This window comes from Barbatula barbatula (genome assembly GCF_947034865.1).
Source record: "Barbatula barbatula genome assembly, chromosome: 1".
In the NCBI taxonomy this organism is placed as follows: Eukaryota; Metazoa; Chordata; class Actinopteri; order Cypriniformes; family Nemacheilidae; genus Barbatula; species Barbatula barbatula.
Genome location: NC_136766.1, coordinates 27,367,601 through 27,378,849, shown reverse-complemented (window position 1 = coordinate 27,378,849; position 11,249 = coordinate 27,367,601). Strand labels below are relative to the sequence as shown.

Below are 11,249 nucleotides of genomic sequence, written 5' to 3'. Positions count from 1 at the left end.
TATCTTTACAAAACACTTTTACGTAAATATAAAAAAGACCTGGAATGATGCACAGGCGTACTGCAGAGATTCGTATGATGACCTGTCCACTGTGAACAGTGGGGATCTACAAAAACTCTCTAATAATCCTGCAGTTATAGATGATCGTTATTCGTTTGGACTTTATGCAGATACATCCGAAAACATGTGGAAATGGTCTGCAGGTGGAATGGCAATAATTTATGATTGGGGGAATGGACAACCAAATCCAGATCGTAATAAATGTGGTTTTGTCAGTAAAACTATTTTTAAAGTGTATGATAATGATTGCACTTGGACTTTACCCTTTTACTGTATGGAGGACTATGAGCTGATCCTGGTGAAGCAGGCAAACACATGGGAAGAAGCACTGAACTACTGCAGGCAACACTACATTGATCTGGCCATTCTGAGCTCAGATGTTATCATGGCAGAGGCAAGGATTAATAGCACAGGAGCCCAGACAGAAGATGTGTGGACTGGTCTGCGTTTTCTATCAGGCCACTGGTTCTGGGTAAATGGAGAAGATCTTCAATATAAGGCTTGGTCTGTGGGGGAAGAGCTCCAGTGCCCTGACATGAATCAGCGCTGTGGAGTTTATAATATACTGGGCTGGAAGACTGAAGATTGTGAGAAGAAGCTCAACTTTCTCTGTGTTAAGAAGTTAAATGTTTAATGAATTTAGCACTGTTTGGTAAGAACTGATCAAACCATTTTTGTTTCTTTACTAATGATAACCATAAGCATACTATAACAAGGTTTTAGACAAAAGTAATATTGTTAGCTACAGTAATATGTGTGTAACATTGGTATCTATGTGGGAATGGTTCTTATAATCCGTTGGGGCATTACTTTATCTAATGTTAGCTCTGTTCCGTCACGCTCCTTTCCTCTGCCCGTTTTCCCCATGGACTTCACTTTTCACGCTCCTCCATGCTCTCTTCCCTGTTTCGTGTCTGCAAACCCTGCACAATCCTAATCATCACTCGTGAACTATATACAGTATACTCACTATACACAGTATACTCTTAGCCCCATCGTTCTCTGGTATTGTTGTGCTCATTGTCTTGTGTATACTCCTGGTCATTGTGTAAATAGTTTTCAACATACATCTCTTTTGGAACACTCTCGTCTGAGGTTGCCCGTGACATCATGTCTATAAGGGTATTTTTCCCATTAGGTCTGACATTGTTTTTCTCTGAATGTTACTTTACACATTAAAAAATGTATATGTGCAACCTTAAATTAGACACTGGTTTGTGAGTTCTTTCTGTGAGTAAAAATATCTAAATGAATTGTCAAGGTTTTACTGTAATGTAAAGTTTTTGACATTGAGGATACACATTAAAATGTCATTGTACAAACACAACTTATTGTTAAGAAAGTTCTCAAATTGCACCTTAGGTTTTGTTATACGTATAAACAAAGCTGCCAGTTAGGGCAACAGTAAACTTGGTGCATAGATCATGCATACTGTACATGTTCCACATGTTTGAAACTCAGTAAAAGATTTTTGCTAGAATTTGTAGGTTTTATTTAATAAACACTGCATATAGAAATTTATAGTCGGTTTAATATTTCACCTGTGTTTCTCCTTATCTTGGGGGTGGTTCTAGGTGATGGCCCCTGTAAGTGTGTGTGTGAGTGTGTGTGTGTGTGTGTGTGTGTGTCTGTGTGTGTGTGTGTGTGTGTGTGTGTGTCTGTGTGTGTGTCTGTGTGTGTGTGTGTGTGTGTGTGTGTGTGTGTGTGTGTGTGTGTGTGTGTGTGTGTGTGTGTGTGTGTGTGTGTGTGTGTCTGTGTGTGTGTCTGTGTGTGTGTGTGTGTCTGTGTCTGTGTGTGTGTGTCTGTGTGTGTGTGTGTGTGTGTGCGTCAGGGGATGGAAGGATAACCCAAGCGCAGGCAGCAGTTAAACAGGCTTTAATAAATAAATAACAAAACAAACACCCACAATGGGGGAAACCACTGACGAAACTAAAATACAAAAAAGAAAACAAACACTTCCCACATGGGGGGCAAAAACAAACTTGTGGCTAAACACAAGGTCACCTAGAGAACGAGAACTCTTGATGCCAACAAGCCAAGTAACATGGCAGGGAAACAAGTACAACACACAAGCACAAGTCACTAGACATGAGGGCATTAAATAGGGCAACTAACAGAGGATAATTAACACGGGATAGGTGTGGGTCAACACTCCGGGGAAGCTAACAAGGAAACGAGAGGGGCGGGGCCAGAGACGAGACCGGAGAGAAAACATATTATGTCCTAACTGACAATAATATCTTTCTCTCCACACAAAACACGTGGACCTGTCATGATCATGCCACTAGACTAGGAAATCAAGACAAGGCACTGTGCTCATTCAGTAAATGCACAGCTAAAAAGATGAGTTTTGAGTCTGCACTCAAATGAAGATCATGTTGTAGCAAATCTGATCTCTTCTGGAATCTGATTCCAGTTACAGGCAACATAAAAGCTAAAACAGATTCCCCCTGTTTAGAGTGAACCCTATGATTTCCAAATCCAAATGATTTAAGTGGTATTTTAGGTTTATATTTTTGTGAGCATTTCTGCAATGTACTTTGGTCCTAGGCCGTTAAGTGATTTATAAATGAGTAATATTACATTAAAATCAATCCTAAAAGTAACTGGAAGCCAGTGTAGGGATCAAATGAGCGTTCTCTATTAGCTGCAGCTGTCTATTGGTTCCCTTTCTGTCGGTCTCTCGACGTTGTGTCGACAGAATGGGGTTTGACTTGAGAACCTACCTTCTCTGACTGACTTGAACAGGCCAATGAAAATTGGCGAATGAAATTTGCATGCCGGACTCCGCCCCCGGATATCCGGGTATAAAAGGGAGCCGGCGTATCGCATTCATTCACCTTTTGTTCTTCGGAGCCTTCGCATCCTGATGCTGACGACTTCGCAGATACTATCTACGTGTTGCTGGTCTTACGACGTGGTGCAGCGGACTGTCCCTTTTCCTGTGACTTCCCCTGGGCGTCTCGGCGACTTCCAAAGCGTCTCTCTAAAGAGCGAGTCCTTTTCAGGGCTTAGTATTTCTTCAGCGCGGCATGTCCCGCTGTGCTCGTGGGTGCGGCGCACTCATCGAGGAAGGGGACGGACACGATGTCTGCCTCAGGTGTCTGGGACCCCAGCACGCTGAGACAGCATTTGTGGATACATCTTGCCCGCACTGCGGGCGGATGGTGATTCAGACGTTGCGGTCACGGGTAGCTGTGTTCTTGCGAGAATCAGCCGCTACCTCGAGTGCTTCCCGTTCTGCGGCAGCAGCGGCATCAGCCCTGCCGTCCGCTTCGGCGAGCACCGAGGGTGATCGGGGAATTACCGTGAGCCTCAATCCGTCAGCCACCGGCTCGCGGACAGTTCACGCCCCGCCTCGCTCGTCTGGCCGTCCCGGAAAAGGCGGTACGCCGCCTTGTTCCTCCGTCACGTACTCGGACACGGGGCGTGACGACGATGAGATGTCGCTCGCAGCATCGGAGGGCGACCTCCTGGCATCCGACCTCGACGATTCCTTGGAGCTTCCTCCCCCGGGGGGTCGAGCTCAGGATGAAGCGGACGTCGAGATGTCAGCCATGCTTTCCCGGGCCGCCGCGAGTATTGGGCTGCCAACGCTCGCGGTTGGATACGTGGTATCTTGGGGCCGGTCGTGACTCTAAGCCACGGTCAGCACCGGTACCATTCTTCCCGGAAGTGCATGAGGAGCTCAGTCGGACCTGGAACGCCCCCTTTTCGGCGCGTGCACGTCAGACTAGCTCGGTCGCCCTGACTTCCCTCGATGACGGGGCAGCTAAGGGCTATGTCGGCATCCCTCAGGTGGAACGTGCAGTCGCGGTGCACCTGTGCCCGCAGACAGCTGCCACCTGGAGGGATCGACCAAGGCTCCCTTCCAAGGCTTGTGAGTTTTCGGCATCGCTGGTGTCGAAGGCTTACAACGCTGCGGGTCAAGCTGCCTCGGCTCTTCATGCCATGGCCATCAGGCCAATGCGTTGAAGGTGTTGCACGAGGGAAAGTCCGACCCGGGGCTAATGCGGGAGCTCCGCACTGCCACTGACCGCGCTCTTCGGGCGACGAAGGTGACGGCGCGAGCCCTGGGTCGTACGATGTCCACACTGGTGGTCCAGGAGAGACACCTTTGGCTGAACCTTGCGCAGATGCGGGACGCTGAGAAGGTTCGCTTTCTCGACGCTCCCATCGCGCAGGGTGGGCTGTTTGGTGATACGGTCGAGGGCAGCAGTTCTCGACTGTACAGAAGCAGACGGAGGCGATCCTGCCTGCAGCCCCAGCAGCCCCGCCCCTCTCCGACTCAGACTCCGGCTCCAGCGCCCCCTGCACAGGCGGCCCCCCGGGGAAGGATGTCGAAGAGGCGAGCACCATTCCGTCATCAACCTCTGCGGAAGCAGAAGTGTTCTGACGGGGTGAACCCAGGGAGATCGAGTTCACCGGGCCCGACCCAAGCAACTACATCGCTAGAGGGTCCCAGCAACACCAGCCGGGCCCCTTTCAGGGCCTGGTGCCCACATTCTCGCAGAAAGAGCTTTCTCTCTCCCTGGGTCTTTCTCACAGCCGCTCTCACCCTCCGCAGGACGGTGCTCGGCAACCCCACGTTGTGCTCCGGCGAGACACACGGTTGGGTGTAACTCTCAGTGGCCACCAGCACCCTCAGTCAGACGGTGCGGTGTGCCGCGATATCGCCCGACAGGCACCTCGGCAGAGCCACTCTCCTCCCCGGGGTCCCCCCCCCACGACGAGGGAGCCGTACTGCCAGCCATCGAACCACCCCCCACGGGGGCAATGAATCAGATCGAACCTCTGGTCCCCCTGTCTCAGTACCTGGGAGCCTGGTTGGTTCTTCCCAGACCAGCGCGGTTGCTAGAGCGAACGATCCGTCTCGGCTATGCGATTCAGTTCGCCAAGCGCCCACCCAAGTTTCGGGGCATCCTCTTCACCTGAACCAGACAGCCGATGCGCTCTCTCACCAGTCGACGCCCCGCGGAGAGTGGCGGCTCCACCCCGCGCAGTCCAGCTCATTTGGGTGCAGTTCGGGCAGGCACAGGTGGACCTGTTCGCCTCCCTGGACACCACCCATTGCCCGCTTTGGTACTCCCTGACCGAGGCCCCCCTCGGCACGGATGCCTTGGCACACAGCTGGCCGCGGGACAAGCGGAAGTACGCCTTCCCCCCAGTGAGCCTCATTGCACACGTCTTGTGCAAAGTCAGGGAAGAGGAGCATCAAGTGCTACTAGTTGCGCCTTACTGGCCCAACCGGACTTGGTTCTCGGAGCTAATGCTCCTGACGACAACTCCCCCCTGGCCGATTCCCCTGACGAACGACCTTCTTTCTCAGGGGAAGGGCGCGTTATGGCATCCTAGACCAGACCTCTGGAACCTCCATGTCTGGCTCCTGGACGGGACGAGGAGACCCTGAGTGGTCTACCCCCAGCGGTGGTGTAAACCGTTACTCAGGCTAGGGCCCTGGCCACGAGGCGGTTATACGCATTGAAGTGGCGCCTCTTCTCGTCCTGGTGTTCTTCTCGTGGAGAAGACCCACGGATATGCTCGATCGGGAGCGTGCTGTCCTTCCTGCAGTCGAGACTCGAGAGCAATCTCTCCCCTTCCACGCTGAAGGTGTATGTAGCCACTATTGCCGCTCATCACGGACCAGTTAGTGGGAAGTCTCTGGGACAGCACGACCTGGTCATTAGGTTCCTGAGGGGCGCGAGGAGGCTGAATTCAGCCCGTCCGTGCTCCGTTCCCTCTTGGGACCTCAATGTGGTCCTGGCGGGCCTCCAGAGGCCCCCCTTCGAGCCCCTCGGAGATGCCGCTCTTTCTCGTCTCTCGATGAAGATGGCTCTCCTAGTGGCGCTCGCTCCCATCAAGAGGGTAGGGGACCTACATGCATTTTTCGTGGCCACGGATTGCCTAAAGTTCGGGCATGATCAATCTCACGTTATCCTGAGACCCCGGCCTGGCGACGTGCCCGAAGTTCCCACCACTCCCTTTCGGGACCAGGGGGTGAACCTGCAGGCGCTCTCTTCTGGGGAGGAAAACCCAACCCCTTCCGTGTTGTGTCCAGTGCGCACGCTGCGCCTCTGCTTGGACCGCACGCAGAGCTTCAGGAGCTCTGAGCAGCTTTTTTGTCTGTTTTGGGAGGTCAGCACAAGGGGAGGGCTGTCTCCAAACAGAGGTTGGCGCACTGGATCGTGGACGCCATCAATGGCTTACCGATCACAGGATCTCCCGTGCCCGCTTGCAGTGAGGGCACACTCCACCAGGGGTGTGGCCTCCTTGTGGGCACTGGCTCAGAGCGACCCTCTGGCAGACGTATGTAGAGCTGCGGGTTGGGCTACGCCCAGCACCTTCGCGAGGTTCTACAGCCTCCGCGTGGAACCGGTATCAGCCAGAGTCTTACGAAGCACCGCCAGGTAAGTCCGGCAGCCGGTGGGCGTACGCCTGCGATAGCGCCCCTCCATAGGTGAGACGCGGCGCTATCTAGCCTCCCCTCTTCCCCCCACGTAGGTGAAGAGTAGGCATTCCATCCATCACTAAGCACTCCTCGGCGGCGGGCCCGGCGGAGCGGCCCTGCCTCCCTTGGCCTGTTTCTGAGCTCTAGCAGTGACTCAAACAAGGCCTAGTGCTCCACACGTAGTAACCCCCCCACAGGGCGGTTCCGTCTGTTGAATTCTCATGAATGGCTCTCAATCGATGGCCCATGACCTCTCCCAGGTGTACTTCACCTGCTCGCGAAACACCCTCTCGTGTCCGCATGTCTCCCGCGTGCTCTCCCCTATCCGGTGAGACCGTGTGTGAATCTCCACTAAAGCTCCTCCCTGCGGTAGGAAGTGGTCTCCGTAGCGCGTTCCCTCAGGGGGGAATGACGCTTCCCAGTGGCCCTTACGGTGCCGGGCGGCTTCTCCCTGTTAAGAGAACTAGGCCGCCGTCCGTGACGGCCGGTGGAAGGGGCTCCCATCTTTTTAGGAAAGCTCTGGACTCCTTCCCTTCCACTGGAAGGTTGCAATTCATGCTAAGCGCTCACGTCTGACACGCCCAGGCCAGTCAGCGTCGCTTCGCGAGGAATTGTGACGCGGCACAGCGCTGTGGCGTTTTCCGAGGAACCCCATTCTGTCGACACAACGTCGAGAGACCGACAGAAAAGGAACGTCTCGGTTACGTATGTAACCTCCGTTCCCTGATCGGGGCAAGTCGGGGCAAGATCCTTAGGCTCCTCAGCACAAAAGGTGAATGAATGCGGCACGCCGGCTCCCTTTTATACCCGGATATCCGGGGCAGAGTCCGGCATGCAAATTTCATTCGCCAATTTTCATTGGCCTGTTCAAGTCAGTCAGAGAAGGTAGGGTCTCAAGTCAAACCCCATTCTGTCGACACAACGTCTCGTTCCCTCCATCAGGGAACGGAGGTTACATACGTAACCGAGACGTTTTCTTGCATGCCTGTGAGAAGACCATTGCAATAATCCACCCTGCTGGTAATGAAGGCATGAACAAGTTTCTCCAAGTCTTGACTGGAAACTAAATAAATAAATATTAATATCGCCTTCCAGTGCGTACTCTGCTACATGCCACCCATTTCCATGGTCGGGGGAACCGTCTGAGGTCACCTCCATCAATCACTGCTTCCGGGAAATCAAGAGAGTCAGGGACAACGCCAACCATCACCTCCAGAGAGCCTTCCAGTGCCAACGAATTCAGACCGACGCCAGGTGAAGGAAGACTCTGCTATACGGACATGGACAGAGGGTTTGGTTCTACGAGGGACATACGACAAGTTCAAGTCCCAGATACATTGGCCCCTTCCCCATAGTCAGACAAATTAATCTGGTCATCTGCATCCTCAAGCTCCCACTCTCATACCGTATTCAGCCATCTTTCCATATGTCCATATGAAACCCTCAGCCCCATCTGATCTCTCCACAGAGCCTGGCCAGTCTGAAGCACCCCCCATCAGCTAAACTTGGAGGACGGCGTCATCTATTCTTTCAGAGAGATCCTTGACTCCCGCTGCCGTGGTGGCAGACTGGAATACCTGGTCGACTGGGAGGGCTATGAACCTGAAGAACGTTCCTGGGTCCTGTAGGACTCAATGATCTTTGCTAGTCCTGCATGTTCAAAATTTGGAAGGATGAGGGGAACAAACTGTTTTAAAAGTAATAGAGTTTATTCATCAGATTTAAAGGGTCTTCACATCGATGGTTTGTGGCCGTCTCCATACGAGTCCAGTCAACAACACAAAGGAAGTTTTTCACACACATTATATAAAGAAAACAGAATATGTTAATGTCTTCTGCTCCTCCTCTGCCTCTGGGTCATAATTCCCTGAGCAACCAATCAGGTCCTGTTGGACTCTTGCTAACCACGTTCCGATCTCTGCAACAGCACCTGGCCGGAAATCTTCTGAAACCAGCCTTTGTTTGCAAGTTGAATTGCCTTCTGTGTCCATGTAATTAGACAAAATGTCAATGGTTATATAGCACACAATATGGTTAAAACAAAGGTTATATGATTAAAACATATCTATTAAACTTTAATCATGTCACGTGGGAAAATACATTTGATTAAAACAAAATTACTCATCCATTTCTATATCGATCTTAATTCCCACAATTCCCTCTCTTGACCTCGAAAGAGGTCAAACATAATTTTCCTCTCCTTCTAACTCACTGGACAACAAAGGCATGATGTACTGGGTCGGGCCTTCTTTTTTCTCTATGGCTGTTACAATTAACCTGTTACACAATGATCTAATACATGGAATACAACAACATCCGCAGGTGATTGTGATTGCCAAAAATACTCCTATGGACCCTACAATTGACATCACTAATGCTTTCCATTTCCCCAACGCCTTTTCATAACCATTCCCCAATTGGATTGTCCACTCCCGAGTGTTCCTTCATTTCAACAGACAAAGCTTTCAAACCTTCCATTGCCCTAGTTACTGATCCATCTGCGGCCGTATTATTAGGGATGTAAGTACAACAAAGATCACCAAACATAACACATACTCCTCCCTTCTCTGCCAACAGCATGTCCAGAGCCATACGGTTCTGGATGGCCATCAGGGAAGTTGGCGCTAGTTGCTCTGCTAAACCATCAACGGCATCCCTTGTCATATTTGCTAATCTCATCACATTATAATGCACATAATTAATCCTATCTACATTCTTGTTTGGGGTGACTGGAAAAAGAGCAGCTATTATTGGTACATTCTCAAAACCTGCTGCCACTTGGTTTGCTAGTTTATATTGATCTGGTACTCCTCTTGGGACTCCTATCGCGTCGATATACGTGGGACTATTCAATGACAAATCTACACTTGAACCTATTGCTCTCTTTTTGAGGATGTGTCTCCTACATCTTCTAGTCAATGTTGCTGAATTCATGGTTTCCGTTCTAACTGCTCTGTCACCTATCAGGGTTATCGGGGCTCCCAGTCTTACCATAGCACACACTCCCTTTGCTTCCTCAGGTATCCTAGTAAACAATCTTCGATCTCCACAATAATAATACAATCCCGATCTAGCCCAGGTTCCTATTTTTGTCCCATTATCTTCTATTATCTGATCACACCACTCCTTGTTTATCTCCCCCAGGTTGCTGGTTGGTGATTGACGTTTAATATCATAACATATATAATTTGCTTTCTGTGGTGTAAATGGACCTGTCTTCGAACGGTTTGTTATTGGTGGAAATATTGCTGCTAGTGTACTACAATTTTTTGGACTGGCCATCCTTGTTAGTGCCAGCATACACTCATAACCCCATGTATCGTTTTTGTACAATGGTGCTGGTTCAGCATATAAATGGGGTCTTGCATTAGCACATCCTACACAATCATCTAACCTCTGTTCTCTGGCTGTGGTAATTATCCATTCTAGCCACAAATTATTTTCTCCATATCCTGTGGCTCTTTCTATCATATCTTCTGGTTTTAACATGGTGTAATCTATTTCTACTACTCCACTGTTTTGTTGTACCGATACTGGCTCAGCTACTGTCTCATTTCTTTCCTCCTCAGGTGAGCTCTTCACAACAAATTTTATCACTGCTTTTCTATCCGTTCCTTACATGTTCACCCCCATTATAAGGAAAAAACTCCCCTGTATAATTGGTTGATCCCGTTCTGGTGGATATTGAAAGGGTGAGTGGATTTTGGCTAGCACTGTAATCTCTTTGTATTTTGAAATCAAATTTTGCCGAGGTACGGGTCCAAAGGCTGGGTTCTTCCGGGGTCCAACCACCGGTATATGCTATTACACTATTCCATGCCGGACACCATTCACTCATAAGGGTTCGCCTAGACTGGAGCGCCTTACAAACACTGTCCATATTCCAGTCCATGCATACATATATGTCGTAAACCCCTCCATGACCTATTTTTTCCCCCACAATTTATGACAGCGCATAGGTCGAAAGTAAATGATGTGGTCTTGCCCCAAACATAGTTAACTACTAGTTGTTCACATGGTAACCTCGTATCGGCTATGGCTCTGTTGTGTCTCGGTTTCGATGTGGTGTTGTTGCTTTCCTGACCCTCAGTTAGGCTAAAAATTATTCCCACTATGACTCCTGAAATTATTAATAGGATCCCCGACAGCTTGCAGTTTTCAGACAGCTTCATCTCGTTACCCTCTCTAGTACTTAAAAAGGAACAATAAACACACTCTTGAAAATTAAAATGTTTAAACACACAGTATACTTAATGAAAATATGCGATTAAGAAAAGATATATGGTTAAAATCACACAAAATGTACTTAATTGTAAGGAATAAATGGTTATATGTTGATGAATATGACAATATGAAAGTCACAATAGCATTAATGAATATGAAAAATATTAATATGAAAAATATGAAAAATCACAATAGCAATAATGAATATTGATTAAAAAGAATAATGGTTATACGTATTTCCACATCCGTGAACACTTCACTTAAAATTCGTTGTACTCGCTCAAAGTCCAATTTGTCCAGACCACACCCTAGCCGGGGTGTTGATATCCCTGTCACTTTATTCTCAACATTATTTGCAGTTGTTGTTGGACTGGTGGTGTTGTGTTTTCACCTGTGGCTTCTTCAGCCTCTGGTTCTCCACCCGCACTTCCCCTCTCTTGGACCTGACTCCTCAGGTCCACACGTGTCTCAGCAAGATCCCTAGACGGGGGCTCGCAAGCTACACATGAGGTTAAAT

At 49.5% G+C, this 11,249-nt stretch overlaps 1 protein-coding gene across 1 annotated transcript; it reads left to right on the top strand.

The window, feature by feature from the left end:
* Positions 1 to 334: 334 nt before the first annotated feature.
* LOC306901613 (snaclec 5-like) lies at positions 335 to 694 on the top strand (the record flags this gene model as incomplete). Its single annotated transcript, XM_079469504.1, has 1 exon — positions 335 to 694. One exon carries the CDS (start codon positions 335 to 337, stop codon positions 692 to 694), a length of 360 nt encoding a protein of 119 aa, XP_079325630.1.
* Positions 695 to 11,249: the final 10,555 nt, after the last annotated feature.